This window comes from Exophiala viscosa (assembly GCF_022695815.1).
Source record: "Exophiala viscosa unplaced genomic scaffold EDD37scaffold_1, whole genome shotgun sequence".
Classification (NCBI taxonomy): Eukaryota; Fungi; Ascomycota; class Eurotiomycetes; order Chaetothyriales; family Herpotrichiellaceae; genus Exophiala; species Exophiala viscosa.
Window position 1 is genome coordinate 597,014 of NW_026944353.1, and position 27,859 is coordinate 624,872.

At 51.7% G+C, this 27,859-nt stretch overlaps 9 protein-coding genes across 9 annotated transcripts; 5 read left to right on the plus strand and 4 right to left on the minus strand.

The window, feature by feature from the left end:
• Nucleotides 1-7,914: 7,914 nt before the first annotated feature.
• On the minus strand, nucleotides 7,915-8,262 carry EDD37DRAFT_644358 (uncharacterized protein; the record flags this gene model as incomplete). The annotated part of the gene is made up of 1 exon (XM_062817502.1): nucleotides 7,915-8,262. The coding sequence occupies one exon, from the start codon at nucleotides 8,260-8,262 to the stop codon at nucleotides 7,915-7,917; it is 348 nt and encodes a 115-aa protein (XP_062674451.1).
• A 1,684-nt stretch (nucleotides 8,263-9,946) lies between these two features.
• EDD37DRAFT_603490 (uncharacterized protein) lies at nucleotides 9,947-11,479 on the plus strand (the record flags this gene model as incomplete). Its single annotated transcript, XM_062814654.1, has 1 exon — nucleotides 9,947-11,479. The coding sequence occupies one exon, from the start codon at nucleotides 9,947-9,949 to the stop codon at nucleotides 11,477-11,479; it is 1,533 nt and encodes a 510-aa protein (XP_062674452.1).
• Nucleotides 11,480-11,724: 245 nt separating this feature from the next.
• Nucleotides 11,725-13,208, minus strand: EDD37DRAFT_12058 (Sas10/Utp3/C1D family-domain-containing protein). The gene is made up of 3 exons (XM_062809329.1): nucleotides 12,910-13,208; nucleotides 12,688-12,860; nucleotides 11,725-12,635 (listed from the first exon to the last, which is right to left on the minus strand). The coding sequence occupies exons 1-3, from the start codon at nucleotides 13,094-13,096 to the stop codon at nucleotides 11,970-11,972; spliced, it is 1,026 nt and encodes a 341-aa protein (XP_062674453.1). The 5' UTR covers nucleotides 13,097-13,208; the 3' UTR covers nucleotides 11,725-11,969.
• A 402-nt stretch (nucleotides 13,209-13,610) lies between these two features.
• Nucleotides 13,611-15,050, plus strand: EDD37DRAFT_644361 (2-dehydropantoate 2-reductase; the record flags this gene model as incomplete). The annotated part of the gene is made up of 1 exon (XM_062817503.1): nucleotides 13,611-15,050. The coding sequence occupies one exon, from the start codon at nucleotides 13,611-13,613 to the stop codon at nucleotides 15,048-15,050; it is 1,440 nt and encodes a 479-aa protein (XP_062674454.1).
• Nucleotides 15,051-16,177: 1,127 nt separating this feature from the next.
• On the plus strand, nucleotides 16,178-16,711 carry EDD37DRAFT_644362 (uncharacterized protein; the record flags this gene model as incomplete). The annotated part of the gene is made up of 1 exon (XM_062817504.1): nucleotides 16,178-16,711. One exon carries the CDS (start codon nucleotides 16,178-16,180, stop codon nucleotides 16,709-16,711), a length of 534 nt encoding a protein of 177 aa, XP_062674455.1.
• A 266-nt stretch (nucleotides 16,712-16,977) lies between these two features.
• Nucleotides 16,978-17,572, plus strand: EDD37DRAFT_614726 (uncharacterized protein). Its single transcript, XM_062815550.1, has one exon. It carries the CDS (start codon nucleotides 17,252-17,254, stop codon nucleotides 17,546-17,548), a length of 297 nt encoding a protein of 98 aa, XP_062674456.1. The 5' UTR covers nucleotides 16,978-17,251; the 3' UTR covers nucleotides 17,549-17,572.
• A 2,307-nt stretch (nucleotides 17,573-19,879) lies between these two features.
• Nucleotides 19,880-23,721, minus strand: EDD37DRAFT_13015 (uncharacterized protein). Its single transcript, XM_062809424.1, has 3 exons — nucleotides 23,126-23,721; nucleotides 22,777-23,077; nucleotides 19,880-22,727 (listed from the first exon to the last, which is right to left on the minus strand). Exons 1-3 carry the CDS (start codon nucleotides 23,618-23,620, stop codon nucleotides 20,164-20,166), a joined length of 3,360 nt encoding a protein of 1,119 aa, XP_062674457.1. The 5' UTR covers nucleotides 23,621-23,721; the 3' UTR covers nucleotides 19,880-20,163.
• Nucleotides 23,722-23,898: 177 nt separating this feature from the next.
• EDD37DRAFT_12983 (uncharacterized protein) lies at nucleotides 23,899-25,608 on the plus strand. Its single transcript, XM_062809417.1, has 2 exons — nucleotides 23,899-24,009; nucleotides 24,142-25,608. Exon 2 carries the CDS (start codon nucleotides 24,309-24,311, stop codon nucleotides 25,227-25,229), a length of 921 nt encoding a protein of 306 aa, XP_062674458.1. The 5' UTR covers nucleotides 23,899-24,009; nucleotides 24,142-24,308; the 3' UTR covers nucleotides 25,230-25,608.
• EDD37DRAFT_12984 (uncharacterized protein) lies at nucleotides 25,609-27,737 on the minus strand. The gene has a single exon (XM_062809418.1). It carries the CDS (start codon nucleotides 27,509-27,511, stop codon nucleotides 25,988-25,990), a length of 1,524 nt encoding a protein of 507 aa, XP_062674459.1. The 5' UTR covers nucleotides 27,512-27,737; the 3' UTR covers nucleotides 25,609-25,987.
• Between the last annotated feature and the right edge of the window lie 122 nt (nucleotides 27,738-27,859).

Genomic DNA, 27,859 nt, shown 5'->3' on the forward strand with positions numbered 1-27,859 from the left:
CGGCCGTCACTCCCAGGAGGTTGGCAATCGTACACCTCTACCACAGGTGCGGAGACCCCGGGCTTCGGCACTCCTGGACTACAGCAACCGTCCGGAGGCTTATCTCAGCATCTGCCTCCATTCGCGCCACAACGGCTTGACAGTACCGAAAGTATACCCACTGCAAGGGTTCCCAAGGAGTCGGACAATGGCGTAGCACAGAAGGCTTTTGCTGCTGCTGCTTCTGCTGGCAGTGCTCTCGCTAATGCATTCTCGGGCCATGGACTCGGCGAAAGCGGTCAAGATTCCCAAGCACCTTCAGAAGATTCAAGCGAGAACGAGTGGGACTCTTCTAGCTCGGACGGGAAGGCTGAGTCTGATGATGAGCAGACGCCACGAGAAGGCAGAATCGAGCCCCAGCACAATCGATCTGTAGAAAGTCCTGTATTGGGCATGCCTTCCGGCGCTGACTATTCGTCAGAAAGGCCATCACCCGTGACAACACCTGGTCTAGAGAAGATTGAGCCAGTGCGCGAGACGTCAGGGTCGGGTACCGTCGACATGCCTGCACCTCTACGAACGGGCAGGTTTCTTGATGGCTCTGGCCAGCGCCCTAGAGTGGTGAATGTCTCGCCGCCACAAGGGTCACCAGGCGAGCGAGACAACGAGCGATTGCAGCAAGAGATTGAAAAGAGCCTAACTCCAACAAGGAGATCTACGTTCTATGGAGATGTCACTGCACCAGCTGATAGTTCCGAGGATGTAGGTGAGGCTACTTCGAGCTTCGAGGGTACATCGGTAGCCGAAGCGAACCCAGAGACAAATCCCACAGCGAGATCTCAACCTGCACTAGATACCTGGGCGGTTCCAATCGAACCAGGTCAGACTGGAGTTTCACTTCCAGGCACAGATCAGCTCTCGCCTGACACACAACCTGTGCAAACTGCTGCATCCCGGACAATGCCTCTTAGTATTCAAGAACAAGCTGCTGCAGAGATCAAGGTACCAGTTCAAGCTCAATCCGAAGCTGAAGACTATCAACCAGGGCTGGCATCACAAGCACTCAGGGATCAGGCCGTGATTCCTTCTGAAACAGACGACAAGAAACCATCCCTTTCGCTGGCGGAGCCCGCAGCCAATACTCAACTTGTTATGACAACGCGTGCAGGGCGATTATCGCCGCCCACAGTACCCTTCCAGCCGTCGCAGAGAACACAGGAAGCTCTCATCATGCGGGAGGATCGGGCAAGCCCAGCGACTGCGCTCGACGCTGAGACAGTGGACCAAAGGCCCTCGGAGGCTGCACCAACAATCGCTGCGCAGTCTTCCTCGATAGTCCCGGGAACAACGGCGCCACAGGCGGATATTCATGCAGGCCCAGACATCGAACGCAGAAGGTTCAATTCATTAGAATCACCCGTAGCCGCAGCTCAACCTAGGCCAGATACACAACAAGGTGTTACCGCTGAGCAAAGAGCGACCCCACTGTCAGAATCTGGCAAAGCAACATCCTTAGCAGCAATGGGCGTACAATCTGTATTCAGTCCTCAGCAGAGATCGGCTGCACTACCCAAGCCTCCTGTGTCCGAGATTCAGGCGCCATCATTTACCGCACAACCAAACATCGTCCCTCAGCAACAAGCTACTGGTCCAGTTACATCCACATCAGCCCCTGTAGCAGCGATTGAGCGAGGCCCATCACCACAGTCGGCAATAACCAGCTCAGCTAGACCCTTCGCTCAGGCTGGGCCAACAGCCGTAGGAGGACAGACAGGTGCGCCAACTGGAGGCCCTCTGTACGCCAACGTGACAGAGCCGACCACCAATTCCGTTGATATTCAACCCCGGGAATATTTCACCTCGCAACGCAACGATATGGATACGCCCAGCCTACAGACTCGGCAAGCTTCCGCAGAGAGCACCTCGACTGCGACTAGGCCTTTTATACAACAACGATTCTCTTGGGAAACCACTAGCGAAGTCCCTTCTGGGGTGCCAACTCCCAAACCGAGTGACAGCCCGCAACCCCGAAGTCCTCCAGTGTCTCAGATTGCACCAACACCCCGTACCCCCAGCGGCCAGCTGGCCATACCTCAAAACGCTGCACCATCGGGCATGACACAACCTTATGCTCAAGGTTCTGGTACTTTCAATGTAGGTACACAGCCAACCACGCAGCAACAGCCGGCGATGTCTCAATATTCTTCTTTCACGGCACCCAAGAACAACAATCAGGCTGCAGAACCAGCCTCTTTACGCAGCATTATGAGCCTCAACTCTCCTGAAGAACGAATCAGAGCCTATCATGAGACCAGGGCTGCATATGCCACCTCTGATGGGCAACTGGAGAATTGGTTGACATCTTTGAGAAGTCCAGAACATTCCGACGTTTTCGACCAACAGAGTCGTGTGTCACAAGATCTGACAGAGAACCGGCCTCACAGAACACCCCCGAGACGAACGCTGACCGAGTCAGCAGGAGCCAGACAGGTGCAGGAAGGGGGAAAGCGATTAATGGCAAAAACAGGAAAGTTTGGTGGAAAAGCCGGGACTGCCGCAAAAGGTCTCTTCGCCAAGGGCAAAGAGAAGATGCGCCAAGTCAGCTCTTCTGGTGAAAAGGTAGCCTATTGACCTTTCCCTTTTCTTTTGATAGTACTTCTTCTTCTTCCTTTCTTCTTCATTACGAGGGCTATGCAAGGGTTTTGTGATGGGTCATGAAGGGCTGTCAGAGGCTGTCAAGACCTGTCAATGGGAACCACAGTCACCAATCTTGTCTCGGGATTTCCAAGTAGTAATGAATTGAAGACAACCCTTATTTGTTCCTTTGTTACAATCCTATTGTCGAGCTGTGGGTTGACGCTTCTTCTCTAGGGATCACCTGCCACGCGTCGAACGTCTACTACTCCTACACCCGGCGAACCTGAGTTCGAAGACAGCATCTCGCCAATACAGACTCGAGAGACCAAAAACGTGGACAGTCCACCACAGATTCCACCACAGCTTCCTCTGACACTCTCCCCTGTGTCGCCGACCGACTGGTTTTCAGCACCCACAAGCGGGGAGCAAAGCACTGGCACAACAAAGTCTGCACAGCCAGAAAGTATTACGAGGTTTTTACAACCAGAGACCACTACAACGTCTGTACAGCCAGAAGCACGAGCTTCATCGATTGCCTCTATTAAGGACGACGAAGAACGCGTCAACGATGACAAGGAAGAACCAGAAAATCGTACACCGATGGTTACTGCAGCACAAAACGCGGTAGCTATCAGTCCTGCGATATCCGCTCTTGACAGTGAACAACATGAACATGCCGATGGTCCAAGTCGCTCCATCAGTCAGATCACGAGACCTACAGCTGAGCATTCTCCGATCGACCCATCCCATCGGACGATCGAGGACGAAATTGCAGAACGAAAAGACTCGCTTGAGCAGCCTTCCATCGCTGTCTCTGAACGCAAAAAGTCCGATGCCAACACAATCACACCCCCCAGATCTCCCATCGGAGCGAGCGACGGTCTGAAGCCAGAGGCCCAGATTGCCGGTGGAGGTCTGAATGTTCCGGACGTCAGCCGCAGATCAATCATCTCAGGAGTTTCTAGCGCAAGTCCAGGACCTGGGTCAGAGGCCTCAGGAGATCGTCTAGAACGAAGTGTATCACCTGCCGATGAGGCATATGGCACAACGGAACCGGAACAGGCCGAGTATCCCCAAGCTCCGGCCATTGAAGTGCCGCCCCAAGATTCAGCACCGGCCAACCTCAATTCACCCATCGCTGAGGTCATCGCTCCTGCGAAGGATCCTATCCCTGGTGCTTTCCCTGAGGATGCTCCAACACCAGGTATGAATGAACCGTCCAGACCATCCGAGGACAGCAAGCCTACGGCTGAGACAGTGGAGAATGTCCCGGGAGACCATGAGCAGGTACCCCAAACGGCGGACAAAGACGAGCCAGCGCAGGCTCGCCCATTCTCATACGCAGGCCTCGAAGGCATCGGCGAGGTTCATCGATCACAGGAGAGTATTGATGAACTACGCCAGGTTCCCACCCAACCGATGAGTCCTGTCAGCCAGACACTCAGCAACCGGCCTTTAAGCAAGGAAATGTCACAAGTCAGTGTCGACGAAGTTTTTGATCAACCCAACGGAGGCAGCAAACGGACATCAAAATCATACTCGAGGCCGTTCGTTACTGACCCAAACGTACGGAATCATCCTGCATTGCGAACAGCTCAACCAGAGCAACCACCCATGGACCAAGCACAGATGTACGCGCCCGACACCCCAAGCGCGAAACGACGACAAGAAGATTTGGATCGATTGCGTCAGCAAAGGGAGCAGTTCCAACCTGACCAGCGTTCATACACTGAATCAGCCAGGCCTGGAGGTTTTAGAATTCCTGGTCCGTACGTTCAGGAATACAGATCGCCCAAACAGATCTCTGCACCTAAGGTTGGACAAAGTCCCGTCCAGATTGAACCGAGGGGTTCATCACTCCCCAGTGCCAGACGATCGCAAAATCAGACCATGCCCGGCTTTGCGAATACCACGCAAGGCGAGCGGACATCCTATTTTGGCAGACAACAAGAAGACGAAAAGCGACGCGACCAAGGCTACGAGTATCCTGCTGAAGCACATTTTGACATGAAACCCGAACCTCGACCAGTATCTCCGCAGCAAGAGCCCGCGGCTCAATCTCAGCGACAATCGATGGGTCCGCCTCCTCTCCCAACTCCAACTACTCCTGGTGGTCGGAAGAAAAGCACATTCGGCGGATTCTTCGGTTCCAAGTCGCGCACGAAATTGCAAAAGACCGACCCTGTGGAGACACCAGTTGAAGACAGTACCAAGGCACAGAAAAGAGAGAAACGGTCAAGCCTGTTCGGCCGCCGAAATAGTCGGCATGACAGTATATCTTCCAAACGGAGCAGTCAATATGGGGAACACGAACAGGTGCCGCCATCAAATGCCATGCCTCGCACCAGCAGACGTCTTTCACGAGATTTGCTAAGAGGTCCCACGTCTGAACAAAAGGATCAGCCGACGGAGACCAAAAAGAAGAGATTTTCCGGACTAGGCGGTCTTTTTGGCAAAAGTGGCGCGTCAAAGGCGTCCACATTGCCTGCGGTGTCTACCCAGGGGCCTGGTCAACAGCAGATGGCGTCTGAGACGTTCTTGTCACCCCAACCGTACTCGGCGCAAACGCCATATGGGCAATTCTCGGATGTACCCGGTGGATTCATGGACATGGACGCAGGACACTACCCGGCGAGCTTGTACGCTCAGAGTTCGCACTCGCAGTCCCAACTTCAACGGCCACTTTCACACTATGAGTCAGAGTCGTTCCCACAAGAACCATTCACACCGCCTCCCCCAGTTCCAGGTGCATTTTTCAGCCAAGCTGCCACATACCCGGACTCCCAACCACCTCAAGACCTCCAACGAACTCAGAGTCCATATCGACCAAGAACACCTAAGACGCCTCCACGCAACAGCACGGAACCACGACGCCCAGCGGACTTGCGCATTGATACGAGCGGAGGATCCAATAGGAATTCGTACAATGTGCCCGCTACAGCGCCGGCTGGTGGTGCATTAATGCACTCACACCAGGGTGACCCGCGACCATTCAATACAAGCACCACTGATATCACACGATCCGGCAGTCCCGCGATTCGAACTGGCAGTCCGGCAATTCGAAGCGCGGCGCCGGCGACACAAACGCAAACGCAAACGTCCCGACCAACCTCCAAAGATCACGTCTTCGATCTCCACAAACGCTCACGTTCACCAAGACTTGGTCGTCGGTCCTCAGATGAAGACTTTAATAACCGACGACCACCAAATCCTCAAACAAACCCAGTAACCACGTTGGGAACATTTAGTTCCAAGAAAATCAGTCCCACAGCAGGTATACCCCGTGACGACGGTGATCAGGAACGACCCTTCGCTATCGCCCTTCCGGGATTGGATGAAGAAGATGAACGCAAGCGCCGGCTCAGAGATAAGATTGAGGGCCCTGCAAGGAGTGATACGCCGGTTAGTGTTCAATCGTCGGCGCAGGGGGCACAAACGCACGGTAAGAACGCGACCGAGGGTGAGGGACTCGATAGGAATGTGAGCGTCCTTGATCCCTCGAAACGCGAGCCGAGTCCGACGGGACGCTCGAAGGCGAGGGATAAATCTTCCCCGAAAGGGTTTATTGCTGAGTTGCCGGGCTCCAAAGCAGCGGGGTATGAGTCCGAGGAGGAGATTCCGATGAGTGCGACGGCGTATCCTGGGCAGGAGTGGATGCCGGTCATGGTTGGGGATGGGAGATGGGATGACTAAAAACCTCACCATGGAGATGTTGGAGAGGTGGTCAGGGGAAGGGACTGTTTATTGAACTGGAAAACGGAAAGATCGTTTGTCGGTTTGAATGTTTGGGTCTCTTTTCGATTTTGACGAGTTGATTTGGGAAATTCTGACAGCGTTCATGCATATTTTCCCGGAAATGCAGCAACACAGCACATAATTTTGAGATTTTGATTTGTCTATGAAGCGACTTGAGCGAGTTCAGCGAGTTACTTCCTTGGTATACGAAAACAAGTGGAGGAAGTAATGAGATACTCGGATGATCAGATAATGGTGATAATTAATGAATTGACTAAGCTAATACTAAACATGCGATGACTGGTATCAGGTGTAGTGCAGGTGCATCAAACATGCTAAAGCAACGATTCAGACTCCACGCTGTACTGCCTGACAAAGTACGAAAGCAATGATCCAAACTTGAAAATCATAACATCATTACTGCGGTTCGTGGCATCATTCTCATGACATCGGATATGAGGAGTAGCCTTGAGGCTGAAGGAGCGAGATGGATTTCCATGTCGTTGAGCAGTGAACGAGCGTTGCCCAAGTTGGTCCATTGGTGAAGCTAAGGATTGGAAGTGGTTGTGAAGTGAAGGAGTGTCGCAACTTCGTGGCTTAGAGGTTGGTCGATGGATAGTAGGGAACGTGTGGTTAACATTGTCTGGTGTCTATATAGTGGTTGTGCCTGAATGGGTGAGGCTGAATGGTTCGTCGTAGGTGTTGTGAATGAGTATTGGTAAGGATCGAAGGGAACATGGCGGGAAGGACCATTTCAAAGTAGGATAGATTGGCTCCATTGGTTGGCGTTGAAAGAGCTTGTTGATTCAAGTAACTGATTAACAGTGGTGTGGATTGTAGACGGCGAGGAGTCATCTTGATATCAGACTTCGGCTTGGTGTGAAGGATTGTGTTGTCTTGGCCTCTTTAGCATGAGGGAAGTTGTGATATTGCATTTTTGAGGATACAATTTTGGTTGCTCGGGTGTCCAACGAGCGTGGCTGATCATGAACCCGAACCTTGGACATGTGAGAGAGCGTTGAAGGAGCGGTCCATCCGCAGCAGAAAGTACATTGGTTCAAATGAGCGTGGTTTTGCATAAGCGTTGTACTTACGCTCATTGTCTGTAGGAGTGTGTCTCATGTGTATACCACGTAGTCTTCGTTCTTGAAGCAGGGTTGTTGAGTTGTCAAAAGAATGCGGTAGGGCATTTGAGTAGCTGCCATTGTTGTCGAGCGACTGATAGTGAAGATAAGGAGCGTGGGAACTTCTCCTGAAGCCCATGTCAAGCCAGAACGAAAAAGACGGACTTTATAGAGGCTTGGATCGTGAATTGTGTTCAAATGAGCGAGTGGTGGTTCAGCAGTTTGGTATTCGATCTTTAGTGCAAGAATTGTGATGACTGTATGGGCGATGTTCCAAGTCAGTATGTCGTGAAGAGCGTAAAAGGTATCGGGTCCAGCCTCTCAAAGAGCGGAATGTCCTTGTTCGGTGGATTACATTATGTGAAATATCGAGCCGATGTTGGCAAATGAGTGATAGATCCAAGCTCTCGCAGGTGGTGGCCTTTTTGGTCGAGAAAGGTCAAACGATGGCATGGTGGATCTGCCATCTTGAGACCATGCGCTGTCGATAGTCGGCGCGTTTGGACAGGCCGGATGGAATCGCATGCCGTGTGATGGCGGTGAACAGTGTCGATATCTTCGCGACGATGATGTCCCAGACAAGCATATTGCACTGGAAGCGATGGCCGGTTTGTGAATTGAAGGCGATGTTCCGCCTCAATCTCGGTCTGCCGGTTGCTGCCTTCTCAGCATCTGGGGCGACGTCAAGGAGTTGTGCTCTGGTGACTTGGTCACTGATGAAGGCACATGAAGCAATCCCCACGACGCACAGTACAATGGCGAATATCCTGACTGTGAGGTCGAGCATCTTGTCAAGATCGATGCAGTATCTGGGGTGAGATCACCACTGGTGTGGAGGAATGTGATATCGTCAGATCGAAGGTATATATTGCATTCCAGGGCGGTTCGATCATGTTGCTGATCGACAGGCTGGCTGGAAAGATCAGCAGTCTCTATATACGTATCTTCATCGAGGGTTGGGGCCCGGCAAAGTGCATGGCCTGTGCACTGGATCAGCCGACCGTCTCTTGAGTGCCAGGTCGTGTCGTTCGTGTCCGACATTCCGTGCTGAACGAGCAACTGGCTGCGCAGAACTGTCTCATGGTGTGGCCATATGACGTGGGAGGTCGGGACCTTCTCGCATGACGAGAATGGCTGTATGTCTGAGCACTTGAGGATTGTATGATAGGACGATTTATGGTAGCTTGGCCATACTGTGGTCTGTGAAAAGCTGTAGAGTTGGACCGGGCTCGTTGTCGATAAGTTACCGTGACCAACGTGGTCCAAGCGTACCGCTGGCTCGGGCCACGGCCGCGCTGAAAGCTACTCGGTATGCTAGAAATATATATCAACGGTTAATACGACAACATGAGGTGAAGATTGCTCGGAATCATGATGGGGGAAAGAGAAATGGCGTTTGGGCATCAAGAGCACGAATTTTCGTATACATTGAATAAACAGTCAACTAGCGAAAGTCGCTGAGCTGAATACATGGGCCTCCACATCCGTCAGAAACCACGAGGCTGGGGTGTTTTGTCTATGCAAATCCCCCTTGTCGACGTGGTCTTTCGTCGAGTGCGGACCTCCATGTGACCTGATACTCCGGTGTACGAATCAGCTTATCATCATGAGGTCGGTTTCTTGTGCAAAAAGCCCTCACACAGCTATTCTGGTGGCTGGGATCTCTTGAGCGCGGCGCGCAAGTATGTTCTGTCACTCCGTGGATGACGACGCCTAAGATATGTGCTAGAGGGAGTCTCCGACTTCCAACCTGTGATCGAGGATCTTTGAGAGACTTGAAGGGGTAAAAACAGTGCTGCCGAATGTGATGCTTCAAGAGTCAAGGGCGACTGATGTTCTGCCGCATCAGGCAAACAGTGCTTAGTGCAGTCAAAGCAAGGACTACCAGCGAACGGGCTCCGAGTAACAGAGTCGAGCGCTGTTACCTTACCCCATGGGCTCTCCGGACATCGGCCGCTCTGCTTGTGTGCCGGTCGCTTTTGACTCTAGCTTGCTAAAGAGATCGATGTCGGCGAAGCTGTGGCGGAACGGAAAGAAGTAAAACCGTTATTGAACAGAGGTTGCGTCAGAAAACAATGAGGTTGGGACGGGAGGATGTTTATATTCATCTGATCTTGGCGATAACCGGGACCGTGGTAGTTTTCCCGGATATTACTAACTCCATCCTCAACAACACTTCAATCCATGGGGGCGTTTTTTCTATCGATGCGAAGACTTGACTGTTCTTATGCTCATTATGGGGACGAAACAAACACACGGCCCTAGTCAGCTCGCTGTCTCGTGAACGTGAAGATTACAATCTACCAGAACGTCGATGCCTTGAACAGCGGTGACCATCATGCCGAACGAACAGCATTCCCAGACGCTCATTCCACCAGTCACCCGCATGCTATCGCTTATGGCCCGGTAACACCTGTCAACGTCGATATGACCAGAGTGTTCCCATCGAGATAGATTCATCCTTGAAAGCCATGAACAGTCTCTCATCTTCCTCGTCCGAGGACACTATCCTAGCCGACCTCCTCGCCTACTGCGACGCGCACAAAATCGAGATCTCACCCAATGTCTCTATTCGACGCGTCCCCGGCAAAGGTCTGGGCGTGTACACCACACAATCTCTCAACCCAGGCGACCGGCTCATGCACGTCCCCACAGCCGCGCTGCTCACCACAACTGCCGTCCCCCATAGCTTCGCCAGTAAAGAAATCAGGAAGGACATCCCTGTTCACGCCTTGCTTGCCGCGTACCTGACCTTTGGCCTTTCGGAGGCCAAGAAGGACGGATACGCCAGATGGATGGCGACGTGGCCGCGCTTGACCGATTTCACGTGGACGGTTCCTATATTCTGGCCTGAACGACTACGGACGCCACTAAAAGTGCAGCACCACGAGTTTTGTGTGATTCCACCGTCTCTGACGGGATCATGGACATCGAGCGACTTGCAAAAGAACACGACAAAGCATAAAGTGCTTGACGAGCAGCTCGCAAAATTCGAAACGCACGTGCACGCCGTCGGACGGGTATTCCCAGACCATGCAGGCGCACTTCTCTCACCATCCGACCCTCCGCACTGGTCGTTCATACACAACTGGAATGCAGTCAACAGCAGATGCTTCTACTACGTGCGTGCAGGCCAACGGCCGCCCAAGGACAGCAACGAGGCCATGGCGCTGTGTCCGGGCATGGACCTTTTCAATCACACGGACGACGCAGGCTGTAAAACTACCTACGACAAGCGAGGATACTATGTAACTGCCGAGCAAGCGTACGAAGCCGGACAGGAAGTGTTGCTGAATTACGGTGCACACGGGAATGATATGCTCTGGACGGAGTACGGGTTCACCATGGACCGCAACAAATTTGACGGACTCAGGCTGGATGAGATTGTACTGTCGACCTTGACTGACGCACAGCGGAAAGTGCTCGAAGAGGCAGAGTATCTCGGCGAGTATTGGCTCCGACCGGACGGTGACGAGGCCGGCGTCTGCTGGCGCACCGAGGTGGTCAGTTACTTGGGCGTGTTGACTCAGAATCAATGGTATAGGTTTATTGAGGGGAAGCTGGAGCCTGGGAAATTTCCGGGGAGCTTGCAGGATGGTAAGCGGAAGAGAGATGATGCTACGGCTACCGTACAGGAGAGTCCACTTATAAGGGCGAAGCGGAAACAGGTCGTTTGGATTGAGAAGATTGAGAAAGAGGCCCAAAAAAGTCTGGAAGGTCTGTTGTCGTTGGCATCGCCGGACCAGATGGTACGATACTTTGTGGATGAGGACTCCGCGCTCGAGGCACAAGGTGCGAAGCGGCAAGATTTGCAGCGGACGAAGAGTGGACAGGCTCGGCTGAGACACAGAATGTGCGTGCAAAGATGGAGGCAGATATCGAGACTGGCCAAGAATGCTTTGGAGAAGCTGAAGAGAGATCTCCCAGCTGATGCTAATCCAAGAACAGCGGCAAAGAGCGCCGGTCTTGAGCAACGTGTCGATGAGTTCATGGACCGAGGGTGACTGGACGACTGGGTTTAAATATCATCATAGCCAACGCCTTCCAGCACAGAGCTGGACTCGGCGTAAACACCTACTAGCTACCAGAGTCGAGCTGTCTATGCTATCGTATCGTGTGGTATCGAAAGTCCTCGTCATGAGGCACTTACTTGAAGACGACACCTGAGGTCATCCTCTCCTGCTAATACTGACCGAACCGCTCAGGCGCCAGTCCCGGTCAAGCATGGTATGGTACATGTCGGGGCAATCCCGCCTGCTGATGGACCTGATCTAGACGTCCCGGAGCGTGTTCTTGTGAGATGAGGGTTCGGAAACCATGACAATGCTCGCATTATCTTGTTATCTTTCCAACCTCAATATGTCGCCCAGGATGCAAAGCAGGGTTGGCAGCATGATGAGCAAGAACAGCGTTATTCTCCAAGGTCGTCTCTAGAGGTCGATCTCATGTCATAATTCATGCTGTCAGCTCATCTTAGAGCCATTACCATCGAAGTCAGCCGTCATCAGCATTGGCCGCAGCTTTCTTCTTTGCATCTTTCTTTGCCTTCTTGCTTTCCTGCCGCTTCATCTCTTTCATGTTTTTGGCCTTCTGTTCGACCTTCTCGACTTCCTTTTTGGCCTGTCGTTTTGCCTTGCGTTTCGCCATCTCGGCCCTATGAGCCTTTGCTTTTTCCTTGCCTAGCGCCTTTTTAGACATCTTGGCTGGGTTCTGTTCTTCAGATGGTGGTGCCTTTCGCTTTTTCCCGCGCTGTGATTGCGGAGTCTGTTCTGGCGAAGCCTGTTCTCCAACTGGGTGCTGGTTGTCCTGACGTGCGGGATCTGTAGGCACGGAGGCAGGGGTCGAGACTTCTTGTGGTTCGTCCATGGGTACTTGAACACCCTCATCAGCCTCGTCGCTGTCGTCTTCATCGTCATCATCCTCCTCTTCACTGTCGTCCTCGGACGAAGATGACGTTTCTGATGAGGCCGGCTGCGCAACTGCCGCAAGTTGAGCTGCTAGTTGTAGTGCGTCCGACATTTCGGCGTCTTCTTCTTCTTTTGTCTGTGCTCTTGCCCTTTCTTTCATGCTGGCTTCCAAAGTCTTCAGCTTTCTGTTCGCAAGGAATTTCTCGCGGGCTTCACGTTCGGCACGTTCTAGGTCGTACTTGTCGTTTCCGGCCTTTATCCTCGTTAGCATAACCTCTGAACCTGGCAGAACCAGGTGATCCTACCAATGCGTGCTTAATGACTCGTTCGGCGGCTTCTCTGTTCAGAGTAACGGAGGGTTGAGCGGTAACTGCACCAGGCTCGGCGTTCTTGATCTTCTCGAAGTATTGTCTGACTCGTGCCAGTTCTCGGAAAACTGCGTGCTCTTTGGCATCGACGCCCTGTAGTTTGAGATAGGCTGCAAAGGTTAGTCTCCGATCTTCCGTGGCAGGCTCGACAGCACGTACAGAACAACAGCGACTCGATCGCGTATACTACCAGAACATTGAGCTTCGCTCTGTCCAAGAGTGGTAATTTCTTTGTGATGGACACAAAATCACTTTCGCGTTCAAGCAACGGTTCGAAGTTTTCTTCAAGATCCTCAATGTTCTCCTCAAGTTGCTCCACCACGGCCAGCAGAGATTTCGTGTCCATCACCGTCGTCTCTTATAGAGGCAGATCGGGACAGTCAGGACTTTGTCACTTTTCGCAATCGGGGGCGGCGTGATCAAATTGCGGAGGAAGAAAATGAGTTGGAGAAGAATCTGAGATCTCAAAAACTTCTCCGCACGGCGCGTGCCGCAATCATCGACGTATCGATGTGCATTGCCGTGATTGTGCACCTTCGACACTTCACTCCTGCGACATTGCGGTCTAACCTTCTTCCCAGGCAATCCGTACCAAGAAACCAAAGGTCCCCAGTCTACAACCCCTCACGCTCTATAGCCGACGACCCGGGTATCTTCGTCCACATCCCTCCCCGGCGTTCGGCTTGTTGCAGTCTGTCATATTATGAGACCATCATTTCGCGTTGACCTTCAAACTGTCGCAACGACTCTATCCTCGCCAGCTCACCAGAGCAGTTGGCAGATGGCTAGGCGCTCGGTGGACTGGTCCCTTGATCATTCCTCTTCGAACTCATAACAACCAGTGTCGCGCTTTCCGTACAATGGCGCAATCTCAAAGCTGGTGGTCAGGCCCAGCCAAGAGGGAACGAGAGCCGGCTCCTTCCTTCGAGTCGAAACCCCTTGAAGATGCCGCCATAGCAGATTCTGAAGAAGAGAAAGTCTTGACTCGGCGTGTACACATACTCGGCCTTGGAAGTATTGGGACGTTGGTAGCTCATTCTCTGCGATGTCTGCCGAATCCGCCTCCCATCACCTTGATGATGCACAAGCATCAACAGTACGAAGAATTCAAGAAGGTGGGCCGGTCGGTGACTCTGATTGACAAGAAGAACGCCATCAATGATGCACAAAGTGGCTACGACGTGGACCTCTTCGAGGAAACACCAAACGAGGGGTACACATGGCACTTCAAACCTGCTTTTCAAGACAAGCGCAATTTCAGGGAGAAGACGAATCCGATTGAAGAGGCGGAGAGACTGAAGTCTGGAGAACTCTACATCTACTCATTGATTGTCGCGGTCAAAGGCCATGCCACCGTCTCAGCACTGCGCTCTATAAAACACCGTGTCGATGCAAGCACAACCATATGTTTCATGCAGAATGGCCTGGGACAGATCGAAGAACTCAACCGAGAGGTCTTCACCGATCCCGAAACACGTCCAACATATATGCTCGGGATCGTCTCACATGGCTCGTATATGACGAGCCCATGTTCGGTCGTCCACGCTGGCTACGGCACGGTGGCGCTGGGCATCTGTCGAGATCAAGACAGACATCCGCTTCCCGGAAAGTACCCTGCAAGAAATCTCTCGGAGCTGCCCGAGGACGAACGCCAGAGATTCTACCCAACAGACAAAGATCTCTTTGCCAACCTTTCCTCACGATATCTCCTGCGCACTTTGACGAGGTCACCCGTCCTAGCATGCGCGGCATTCCCTTACCTGGACCTTTTTCAATTGCAGCTCGAGAAGTTGGCAGCCAATGTGGTGTTGAATCCTCTTACTGCGCTTCTCGACGTGCCGAATGGTGCATTGCTTCTCAGCGATGAAATCTCGATGGTACAGAGGCTCTTACTTGCCGAGGTATCCTTGGTGATTCGGAATCTGCCTGAGCTGGAAGCCATCCCTAATGTCGAGATGCGATTCTCAGCCGAAAGACTGGAGCAGTTGGCCAGAAGCGTGACTCGCCGCACAGCACAAAACTCCAGCAGCATGCGGGAAGATCTCCGACACGGCAAGAAACCAGAAGTTGACTATATCAACGGCTACATTGTCAAGCGTGGCGAGGAGCAAGGCATCAAATGCGTTCTCAACTTCATGATGATGCAGCTAATCAAAGGCAAAGACACCTTGAGAGCTCGAGAACATGCTGTACCCTATGGGACCAAAAAGATCACGAGTGCGGTTGATCTCGGCCAACCCGATCAGGTTACCCTGTCAGACGATTCCACTCCAAACCCTTCAAGGGCCAGGGCTCAATAATGAGAAGAATGACGATTATTTGTTGTGCCATATTGAAGTACGTGCTTCAAGATGATAATTTGGAGGGGAGATCCGTGCCCGTCCAATAAAGTTGATCTCGTCCGAGCGCAACGATGAATACTTTGTATTGACAAGTGACAGGGAATTGTTGATAACTTTCTACTATATGTTTATATGCCATTTCTATCGAACGGAGAGTTTCCGAGACCTCTGCCCATCACCATGGCCTCGGTTCTTGCTGGCCACTATTTTCAACACTTGTTGATCACCTGGTTTAGGAGAGCCCCCGAGTCTAGGTAGGTTGGGATCACTAGACTCTCGCCTCATGCAGGTATGAGGCAGGCGAGGCAGGCGATGCAGGGCAACTCGCAAGGAAGAATCGTGTACCTGCCTTGATCATTCTGTCTCCAATCAGGGTATGGCACCTTCGAAATGACGAGTGGCTAGGAGAGGATGAAGAAGAAACGTCTTCTAAACTCAAAGAGGAATGACTTGCCAAAAATACGATTATGGATTAGTCCAGGATTGGACTTTACGCCTTGCATTAGCTTCCCACACGAGTGGCTCAATTGTCGCAGATAGCCGAAAGGGGGTCTATCACGCCCACACGAGACCAATCCTCAACAGAGTCGACACGGACCAGCCTCCCACCTGGGCAAAGGCAAAATGCCAGCAAAACTTGAGCAAGTGCCATCTATCAATGAAGTCAATACAATGGAGAAATTGTGTTTAATCTTAGTCTACCCCAAACAGGCACCATGTGGCTGGGGGCGGAGCTGCTGTGAAGTCAGAGCTCGCAATCCTCCGACGAAGTTGACAACAGTGCTTTTCGCATGGCTGAGTGCCCGGTCTTCCCCCATGTTACTACTGGCTAGTGACGCTTGACATGCAGGCAGCCCATGGGAACTCTAACAACAAGTTGTTTACTAGTTACCAACTTTTACCATGGTCTCGACCTGTCTCCATACGAGCGTCATGTCTATATAATTCTTGAGCAGCCCCCAAGCTCCATGACAGTTTTCCTCTCAGAGCTAAGCATCAGGATCACCAGTTGACAGACACTCGTTCCTCCACACACAAAAGTCACTCGCTCTCCGAACATCTCAATCAACACTCACTCCGTCAACATGAAATCCTTCGCTACCATCGCCGCCGCTGCGGCCCTCGTTTCATCTGCCGCTGCTCTTCCCTTCGGTTGGGGTGACTGGACCGGTCCCAACCCAGCCACATGCATGGACAACGCAACCGCCACATATCTCGTTGCTGCCTTCGGTAGCTTGATCTCAGACTACAACGCCACTGTTGCCAACGCCATCTTGGCCGATGACCTGGTTGACTGGTCAGACAGCATCAACGAACTGACCGGTGCCGCACTTGGCACGGCGACCTTCCCCACCAAGGCTGCCTTTGAGGAAGGCCAGGGTTCTCAAGAGGCCGTCCCCTGGGAGACAGTCGCCATCGAGGCCTACACTTGCGACACCATTGCCTTCCGATGGATCGTCCCTCTCCCACCCAACACAATCAAGGGTAACACCATCCTCAAGACCGAGAACTCGGCCGGTCAAGCCGACACCTGGCAAATCAAGACCATTTACACCGAATTCAACAGCATCGCCTGGTTGGAGGATATCGGTGGCTCCGTCACCTACCCCAGCGAGTAGATTGGGTGTTGTGTGATTTTTGGGTCATAGCGTGGCGTTTTGAACTTGTGTTCCCTACTACCATTTTTTATGTGGGGGACATGGTCATCGGACAAGAAGACTGTGGATGGCACCCGACGGGTTTCTTGAAAGAAAAGGCATTAATGCATTAATTGCATTGCGTGACGGTGGAAATGACGCAACCAAAACACTTTTATTCATAATTTCTTCTACATATTTTCATACATCAAACAACTGATGAAAACGATTGTCCTGATATGTTCATAAATTCACATGCTTGAGTGCTTTCTGTGTCTGCGATGGTCTCTATCAGAACTCGCTTATGCACGTCGATATCGTGTTCAATCAGCCCCTGCATCGAACATGAGCAGTGAGAGTTTGAGACCCGAGAGCGGTTCCTGCTTCCGTACTTTTGGGATGCAAGAATTTTCTTGCATTAGCGGCACTGACCCGCCTACGAGGTTCAGGTCAGCCAGTCCCCCCATTCTTCCCCAAGGGCAAGACTAGTAGCGAGCGAGTCGCCCGACGTCAAAGGACCGGATGGACTTAGTGGTCCCAATACTCCCAGCCAGTCTCCAGATACTGTGGTGGAAAACATGCTGCGCTAGAAATCTACAATGTCTTAGAGGTGAGGTGAGACCCGATGAATCGATGACAAGATATGTGTCCACATGTCCACTTTGTTTATCTACGCCCACTTCGAGTTCCGATCGAGGGATCTTGTTGCGCGCAAAGACTCCAGATAATTGTGGGCGAGATTCCGAGGGGTGGTCGCGTGAAAAAACCTCATCCCTCATGATGCGATTCCACAAATGCTGGGAATATACGAATCGATAATCACTGCCGGCAATGGAAATTGACATTTACTGTTTATTGATCTTCAAAGTGTGCTCATGACCACATCTTAAATTTGTTTATAGCCTGTGCTTTATTGATCTGCCAGTGTGTCAGTGCTTCCTTTCTGCGCCGGATCGGACCTGTTCAAGCTCAGACCATCCACGACACAGTGCCACTGCCAACCGGCAACAACCCGTAGGCGTGGGAAGGGCATCTGGTAAGCACCCGTCCGGTGCCGAGATCCGGGAGTCTGGACGAGATCTCTACTGCGCACAGTCACCACCGAGTGTTGCGTACACAGTAATTTCCCCTACGCACTGGCTGAAGATCACTGTGCTGAACCAATTTGTTTAAAGGTTTCTAGAACGCAATGGACAAACACAAGACGAGTACTCCATACCCAGTCTACAGGTAGTTACTAGTTACGGTAGTTATTGGAGAACCCCAGCCCAGCCCTCTCAGCTCCAGCCACTACTGTGCCAGGTAGGCTCTTGTTTGAGGCGAACGATGTTCCCCATTCCCACTACTGAGGGGGTTGCGGAATCACTAAAAACATACTGTGGTGAATCTGATAGTGTAGACTTTAGTGGCACTTTAATGGCTGAAGCCTTGAGCAAGGTATAATAGAGTTGAAGGTTAAAATGAACCTTATATGTTTAGCGATCACCGAAAGTGGTTAGTTTCCGTCTAACGGTTGATCATTCTGCAGCAAAACAGGGATATTCAGGGCCCAGCCCTGCCCAGTGCCCAGTGCCCAACCTCCCCCTGTTCACCTTACCTCATGTTACTATCTATGTCTACCTAGGCGCTTTTTTCAGGGCAAAAACCAAGGAAAAATACACAGTAGTTGTTGAAACATGGCGACTTCGGCGGCAGGGAATTTAGGATTCAAGCCAGTAAAGCAAGATACTTGCACCAGCACGTGAGAAATAAATAACACTTGGATGGTCGCAGGATTTATTGTTCAATGGCTTCATTCCTGCCTCCTCCATTTGAGATTGATGAATCTGTAGTGAAGATCTATGAGCATTCCACCAGCATGATGGTAAGGACGACAGAGCGAGATCGTTCAATGCCGTCACCGCTCGCTCTCGACGAGGGTGACTACAGTGCCAGGTGGCGAGGACATCCGATATCAAATTGCACGTGCAAGTTACCCTGAGAAACTGAGTTCCGGCGAACGTTGAGTTGACCTGCATGCAAGCCGTCCTTGCAGGCCGAGGGCAGCAGGTTTTGAAACACCGACCTCGACAGTCCGGGAAGTCTGACGTACAAAACAAGCCGGTCAGCAGTCATGACGTTGCCAAGCATGCCTTCGCTACCACAGTCTCGTATACAATTCAGCTGAATAGTGGCATGAAACACATGCACGAGAATGTGCATCTATACGAGGTATCATGTCTTGCAGGTCTGCAGTCTGCATGTCAACTCTTCGTATTCCGACGCACTGACAAAACCACGACATCTCGAATCAACATCCAATAGCCTTGAAGACGGACGCCCAAAGTCGTGGTCACGTTGCTGTTGCGCAGCTGTCGACCGCTGTCACAATGCACATTCTCATTGGTCGTAGGCCAGGCCAAGGCCGTCAACAACATCAATATGCAGCACAGTATGCGTGACGCAGGGTCAAAGCTCCCCTTAACTTTGCGTTCTTGCGCTGAGTCGACATGGAAAAGTTCTTTTGCTGTTCTTCTGCGCAATATTTACGTCAATCACGGCGCATGACGAGGGTTTACGTTTGCATTGCGTTGCATGAGTGACTTATACAGGTACGGAGTACGTCTCCCAGCCTCCTTGACCGGGTCGCTTATCGTGACGCCCTCATCCTCCTCGTGTCGAGCTTCGAGCAAGGCCTCGTGACGAAATGTTCATGTAAGGTATCCGAACGGAAGCTGGAAGAACGCACAGACTGTTTAGCAATTTTTGGTGAATTTGCTATGCAGAGCTTTGACCACGACATGGACGTTCTGGTAATTTTGCCGCAGAGGTAAAGTACAGGGTTATGCGAAATGTTGACGTGCCGGGAGTATGGAGATATATACATTCATATCGTCAATTCATTGTCGGCAGCTATACTTCCTGTGTTGGGAGTCACGCAGGTCACGAAGATCAACGTTTGGCTGTACTCGATGAGTACCCTATGTGGCTGTTGTGAATCTTCTGCGTCGCCAGCCGGGCGGTGAACTTTCAACACATCATAATCATGTCGGCATGCTGCTGTCCTGCTGAGGAGGCTTCTTCAAAATCAACGGTAGGTAATGCTTTGCCAACCTTGCGTCGGTAATCGAAATCCTGGCTCTTCCGGCCAAAGCTCCCTATTCTAGGCCGGCCCCGTGCCGTCGCTACCAACCACGTGTTAGTGCTTTATCATTATCATCATTATCCTCCGTCTAGGCTGCTCCAAAGGCCAAACTGAACAACACCGACCAGCTTTCACCTTGAAGCATGCCTTGATGGGGCTATGGAGCGTCAAGTAGGGTTGGAGACACGTTGGGCATGACAGTCAATTTATCTCGGTACGCCGAGAGTTCCTCGATTAAAGCTCCGTTTGTGTGCGTTGAGCCTCTCGTACTGACTCTGATAGCTCCCGATGGAGAGGACTGACCGTGGCCTCAGCCAGGGCCGATCCTCGTATTCTCACTCAAGCGTCGAAAGAGAGCCCGCAGACTCCCGAAAGCGTCTGGCTTGCCAATGCGTTTGGGATAGAGTTTCTTCAATTCCCTGCGGGTTGCCGGCGTGGGAAGTACAGGAGCCGTTTTGATAAGATCAACGAATTCTGTATGCAACGACTCAGCGTCATCGGACGGTTCTGCAACGCCATGGTCGTCCCGCAGCCCCAGAAAATCACGCATACTGTCCGACTCGGTAAAGGCTCCAGTTATGTATCGCTTGTCTGTCTTTTCACGGCGCTCGGTTTCCTCGCGCTTGTTTCTCGAGAAGTCATTCCATGAAGATCGGTTCTGGAGATGTTTGTGTCCATACTGGCTCAGATGAGCACCGGCTTCAATAAGCGCCGTCGCCGTCTCCAGAGCCTGGCGCGCACTTCTGGTGTCGAGGAGCCAGAACTTTACACCAATGCATACATCCAGCGGAGTATGCCCGCGGCTATCGTACGCATTCACGTTGGCGCCGTGTGCGAGCAGTGTCTGGCTCAATATTCCCCAGCTGACATGGAGTAAACGACACTGATCTTGACGATGCGGAACATTGTCCTCTTCTGGGAATGGATTTAGAGTCGCTGATCGTGCATAAGTAGTTCGCGTGTTGGAATCACAGCCCGCTTTCAATAATATATCCAGGACCTGACCGCATTCGTCATGCACCCCACCGCCTTGCCGCCGATGTGGGTCGGGGTCCTGAAAGAGCACCTGGATGGGCAGGTACTCGTACCCCGCCATATCGTACCTCCGCATATTGAAGTTCAGACCACTGTCCACGAGCAGTTGGGTCATTGCTCCTAGAGAGCGTTCTCTGTCTCTGCTTCTGCTTCTGTACCCCAGACAGACTTCTTGAATGAGCCCATGAGCGAGTGTCCCATCTGAATCTCTGTTCAGTAGCCTTGAGCGACCTTGTGGACCCTCGGTGGCCGCGATTGACAGGCGATGTGATACATACAACTCGAGTCCCGCGAGCACTGCGAATGAGAGACTCGAATAGAACCCGAAGTACGGTCTTGGCCACTGAAGGGGCTCCGAAAAGTAAGAGAAAACGCTTTGTGGCACGCTGTCCAGGAAGTTTGCGAGACTTTTCCCAGTTCTGTGCTCCGCGGAGTAGGCATGTTCAAACATCCTGTCGACCTTTAAAATGTATAACTCCTTTCCGATGTCCTGCTTTGGAATCCTAAAGGCAAACCAATATTTGATCCAAAACACGTGGCCGTCCAGCCAGTCTAGACTAGGACCATCCTGGGGCAGGATACGTTGTCTGAACTCGGGACGTTCAATGAAGTCTCGCGCTGTCTCGTGCATGAATTGGACAACGGATTCACGATTTGATTCCACGACCTCAAGCATGCCCCCACAAAGGTCCTTGAGATGCACATCCATGTGTTTTTCCTCCAGCAACTGGGTTTTGGCCGACTTGAGGAGCTGCTCACAGGCCTCGAGTGTATTTCCCCCGGCACATCTTGATGCGAGAAACAATTTCCCAAGTTCTGTGGGACCCCATGAGTCGCGAAGCACCAGCTCCAGCAAAATGAACGCCTCTAGCCGATCTTTGGGAGCGATCCTATCGATGATGAGGCCGTAATAGTCTTCAAGTTCAGTAGGCAGCTTGGTCAGTTGCTTGTAAAGGAGTGTCGGTGATTGGTGAGGGCGAGATACCCTTTCAAGCTCATCGAGGACCATGGTAACCCAGAGAAACACACCTTGCGCATGAAGTCGAATGTACTCCGCCACATCCTTCTCCAGGGCTCGCGACGATTCCGAATCGAGTGTGGGGAATTGTGATTGGAGCATTCCAACAAGCCGAGATCCTGTGTAGCGTGCAATATCTGACTGAGTCCAATCCTGGAGCTTGAAACCGTCGCATGTGTCGAAGCGCTCCACAAATGCGTCCCATGGCCGGCTGGAGAAGCATATCCTGATGTCAAGGCTGGCGATCTCGTTCGGACTGGCACTGAGCCTGGTTAGAAATTCTGCTATTACCTCTGGATAACCGTTGAACTCATCGAGAGCGTCCAGAAAAAGCACTACCTGCCGGCCAATCTTGGCCTTGCACTTAACATGCTCAAAAAGCCTCAACGATTCGTCATCAGTCCATACATCCTTATTCTTAGTTTGCTTAGCTCTGTGTCTTTCCTCGATTACCTGCGCAATAATTGGGTATCGCGAACCCAACTGGAACAAAATTGAGCGCAATAGACCTTCGAATGACTTTTGTTTGTATGAGCCACGCGCATTGAAGAAGAACCATAGGTATTCGAATTGCTGATGGAGGGCGGATCCATGTCCTGTAGAGCCTTTCCAAAGCCCCGTGGCTTTGCGGAGGTGCTTCATCAGCGTGCTTTTGCCAGACCCAGGCTTACCCCTGATCCAGTAAAGACGTCTCGTACTTTGCAGCCATTCAAAGAACCTCAGGTTGGGATCGTAAAGCCAGCCATAAGAGTGGTCGTGAGCTGTTACAATGTGCTCTTCTCGGTAATTGATCTCCGGAAACCAGAGGCTCTTTAGACCACCTTATGCACCGTTAGCTGCAAGTGGAAGCGACGGAAAAGTAAGCCATACCTTGAGTTGCCGTGCCTTCGCCGCCATCAAACCTCAAAAGTTGTGAGTCAGGGACGGCTAGGATCTTCGGAGGTATGGTGCCCATGAAGTCGCTCCGTGGTGCCGAGTCTGGAATCTCACGCAGGAATCTCTGCAGAGTAACATAATGGATATCATCTTCACTAAACTTCACAAGGTTTGAATGGTCACGATCAATGGGGAAGACGTCTTCGGGATTTCGCGATCCTTTCTGGATGGCAGATTCTCGCGGCACAAGGATGACTGGGTCCCCGACACGAGCCCAGACACCGGGAGAAGTTTCCTAGACGCTTGCGTTAGCATAGAGACAACAGTATGGCTTCACGCGAACCTTAGCTGTACGCGTCCGCTGAGTCTCGTAAGCCGAAATCAGCCGTATTCGGCGCAAACGTGAAATGCCGTGGAATGATGCATTCAATGTTTGCAGAAATCCGTGAGGATCATCTTGCGACAAACATTCGACTAGATACTGATTTGGCTGACCATCTACCATGGGCAGTAGGTATTCCATTCTCATACCCGCACTGGGTACACCGAACAACACCACCAGACGAACTTGATCAAGCATAAATGCCTCTGACTCACCACAACGCGCAAGCAAACAGAGGGCCTGTTTAACTAGAAGGCCGCCGAGACTATGAGCGAAGATCAGCAACGGCTTGGTGAATGTTTGAGTCTTCCCGATACCCCTCAATTGGGCAATGAGAGATACTGCAAGGTCCTCGATAGTCTGAAATGATTCACTTTTGAGTAATCGAGTGTCATAGCCATATATCAGAACGCGAACGTTAGGGAAATCGGAAGGTAGCTGGTCGCGAAGCCACATGAATGAGGCCAGGTTGATCAAGTCTGCGTTAGCCGCATGCTTTTTCCATGAACCGAAGGGATGACTGGCAAGGCCAGAGAGAGCGATCAAACTGTCACGTCAGAGAGTTATGCATGGCATGAGGAGGATGCAATATTCAAAAGAGTGTTCTCCAGAGTCCACTTCATTTAAAACGGTAAATCCTAAGAAATGAGTGTCGAAGATCAGGGGATGCCGTTGACCGGGTATCTGAAAGGTACACTCTCCATTGCCATCGAAGGCAAGAGAAGGCGGTACAGCTCATATATCTGAAGAGTTGCGGTCTGGCTTTGTGGTTTGGTGTGGTCGTTAGGGGTTGGCGCAAGTGAGGCTATGTGAAGCTGCTGCAGCTCGAGGCCCGGTACGACCTGGCAAAGGAATCTTTGAAGTTTGAGGCCAGATACTCCAGCGGGTATCCGCCGTAGGCGGAAGGTTGGCGGCTCCGGTGCCATCAGCGGACACCATAGTTCTTCCCGCACACTTATGAACAAGTCAACTTTGAGGCAAGGTAAGGTCGTGAGGCTCGGGACCTGAAAGGCCAGGGGGAGTTGATTGGCGCTTAAGTGAGGGGCAATCCGTACTCAGCCTCGTCCAACGATCCTGCCTAGCATTGCACGGGACAACGCGTCTTCGCAACGTCTGTCTGCAGCATCTCAATAGAGTGTCAACTATGCCAGTGGTGTCGCTATCATCAGCCAGCATCGACCATCATCTTCCCTGCATACTCCGGAAACCTGATGGCTCCATAATTCAGCCTCGCAAAGAATTTATTGCCTTTGCACAACACCAGCTGGACGTTTCGCGCCTTGATCGCATAGCTGCGCATCTCTGGATGGTCGGCAGGGTTGGCAATGTGCATCCTTTGCATCGTCAGCACGTGCTGGGTCGTGAAGTGAACCTGACCGAGCAAGCAGATCTTCATCTGTTGTGGATCGAGAAGACCATTTTCATCAAACCGCTCCCTGCCTGGCTTCTGGACGGAGACATCTGGAAGCAGCACATTCGCGCGTCTCCTCGGCTCCAAGCACGCGCGAATGGCTTCATGAGGACGTATGCATACCTTGTCGCGTATGAATGCGATTTCGAGATCGCCAGAAGGTTAAATCTCATTCCAGCAGGGCTCACATGGTCGTCATGGCTTGAGTTGGTTCAAGATAGACTCCTTCCCCTGTGCTTGGACCGGAACCCCTCGAACTTCGCCCCCAGATACACCTACGGCGAGCTTCGCCTCAGCCGTATCAATATTTTGTATCGTCTCCTGCCGGAACTCAAGCTGAAGTACTTCTTTCGTGGATATCATTATGGTAGCCGGACGTACCAGGGATTCCTTGAACGCAACTTTGCTTGGCTGGTTGCAGGCTTTGCATACCTTGCACTTGTTCTGACGGCCATGCAGGTGGGCCTTGCAACGAGACAGCTGGAAAACAACGCGGCATTCAATGCAGCCAGCTATGGATTCACCGTTTTCTCGATCCTTGTGCCGCTGTTTGCTGTAGGAGTGCTGGCCGCAGTATCACTCCTCTTGACGGTTTACCACGTAAGGGCGACTTTGAGCCACTTCCATAAAACCACGGTCGGAGTCAAACCTTAAGCATGCTGCCTTCGCACCAGCGAGGTCACCACTCACCCCAGTTATGACATCGAGGTTGTATGGTACAGAAGGTTGGATTATATGTGTATCGATCCTGGCTCAAGAGGGAGCAAGATCTGGCCGTCACTGTCAGACGCGAAGAGATGCTCTTGGACGAAGGAGGAGACCTGCGGTGCACCGTGCACAGGAAGGTTGTGGGGAGTGACACGAGATGACTGCAGTCGGTGTGGACAAATCAATATCCAGGTGGGCGCCATCGCACCAAGTACGTTGATAGACATCAGAGTCTTGCTTCATACCTTCGTTGCAGATGAAAGGATTTGTGCAGCTTAACGCCAATCGAGGAAAGAGGGATGTATCGGCAAAGTTCATCAGAAGTCAATGTCTTTGACTTTGGTTTGACGGCAATGACACATTTCTCCAACCACACTGGAAGGAGCAAAGTCGCGGGCCTTTAACATGGCATCTACGAGCTGCATGTGGCATCTCATCCGTCCAAAACCTCTGTAGACCTGCTACACGGCTCTTCATTCTCGTCATCCGTCATCATTCATGCCCATCGCCATCCTTCGTCTAGATACTCGATCCCACATGTCCGAACCTTCGCATAACACTCATTCCATTCATGTCACGTAAAGACTTTTTCATTCAATCATACCAGCCCAGTGCACAAAAAGATCGTACCCGCAAGCAACCCCGAAATTGTACCACAAAGCAGCCTTTCCAGCCATCACCCGTGTCAGCAGCTGAATGCACCACTAATCCTTCCGCTCTCTTTTGAAGCCCAGCACCCGCCTGAGCCATTTTCCAGTGACGCTTAGCCTGGCTGGTTCCTTCTCATTCCGGTTGGGTCTAACGAAAACCGTGCCAAACCTCTTTCTCTTGCGGGTGCTGGACGACGTCGCAGCTGACGACCGGGCAGAGGTCGTGGCGAGACCTGGCTCAACGCTAATTTGAGATAGTGGTGATATACCTTCTAGCCCTGAACTCACAGTTCTTCGTCGGTCACGTTTGAGATGACCAGTGACTGGTGATCCGGGCTTGGTAGCTTTCTTCAAGAGCGATCTTGTACTAGGTTGCTTCCTCAGTTTGGCGGGCATCTCGACATTGCCGATAGCCAGCGGCTTCGGAATCAATGGCTTCCACTCTCCATGAACATCATTCCTCGGCTCGAGTTGTTTTTGTCTCGAGAATTCCGACGTGCCTTCATCGGTTGTCGGGCACATTGCTGCGCGACTAGTACCGACAGTATCATTCTTGTGTTTCAGTAGTGGTGTTTTGCTGCTCGTGTATGCCTCCGAGATGTACCGTTCGGCCGCACGAAGGTCTGCGAAGCTTTTCTTCATCCGTGCAAGTCGTGACTGTGCTCGAGCACCATCGCCGTCGTCCCATTCAATATATGACACCTCAGGTTGATAGGTTGATGGATGTGCCTCCAGCAGGTCTGGAAGGGTGCAGTCGATTCCATCGCTAGGCCTCATGCTAAGTACGTTGGTGGTCGACTTGCCAGCCTTGGAATTATGCATAGATGCTCCACTGCGATCAACAAGAGCCAGTCGACCCGGCGAATTGTGCGTACCCTTGCTGACTTCGTAGGCCTGATCAATCGTTGAGAGAGATGAAGCGGATTGATGTGAGTGACTTAGAGACGGAACTGGGGTTGTCGGTCTGGTATGTGAGCTTGACGCGTTGCCGGTGTCGAGTCTGGCCTCATGCAAATGGGAGTATGGTCTGCTTGGGTGCTCTGGCGTAGCACGTTTACCAGATGCGGCTTGTAATTCTCGTCCTGGGCGAGTCTCTGTAGCTGACGGTGCCGACAACAAGTCGCAATCGACCCTGTCTGGATGATCGAGATGGGATGGCCTCCCACGGTAAAACAGTGGTGCTGGCGGAAGAAGGCTTGAAGCTCGACTCCAGGATTGTCCCGAAACCCAATCACCAAAGTTCATCAAAGTGGTGAGAGAATCACGACGTGTCTGCACGTGGTAAACACCGCTTCCCTTATCCATCGATGACGATAAATGTTCTTGACCAGATGGCCACAACCTTAACATTTCCTCCAACGGTAAAGATGGAGATGGTACTCGAGGTAGTAGATGTGAATCAAAGGTAGCTGCATTTGAGAGGCTGTAAAGATTGGAGCAAAATGAAGGATCCTTAGACACGGAGTCTCCCAGCAATGTAAAGTCGGGAGCCATAGGGAACATTGTCGACTCCTTTGATGTCGGAGTCTGGAACATGTTCCTGAATTCTTGAGGTAGAAGATGATAGCTCTCAAGCATGTCGTCAACAATCCAGACCACGAAAGGCAAAACAAAATATAAACACTTCACGCCATTAGTCACAGCAGGGAAAATTCACATACATCATCCACATTGAGAGAAAGAATGGATATTGGAGTCGAGGGCTGTACTGCATCAATATATGAAAACTCTTCCGGACAAACACAGAGGGCTGTTTTCTGTGGCTTCCGAATTGGGATCTTTGGCTGGGCCAGAGCTGCTGCAAGAGGAATAGTTACTCCCGAATCTCGACGTCTGCAGCGTGTCAAAATCTGTGCAAGCCAGGGTATGATGCAGGATGCAAGCAGGACCGAAAATGGTGATGTCGGGGAAGCCAGGGATGGCGTT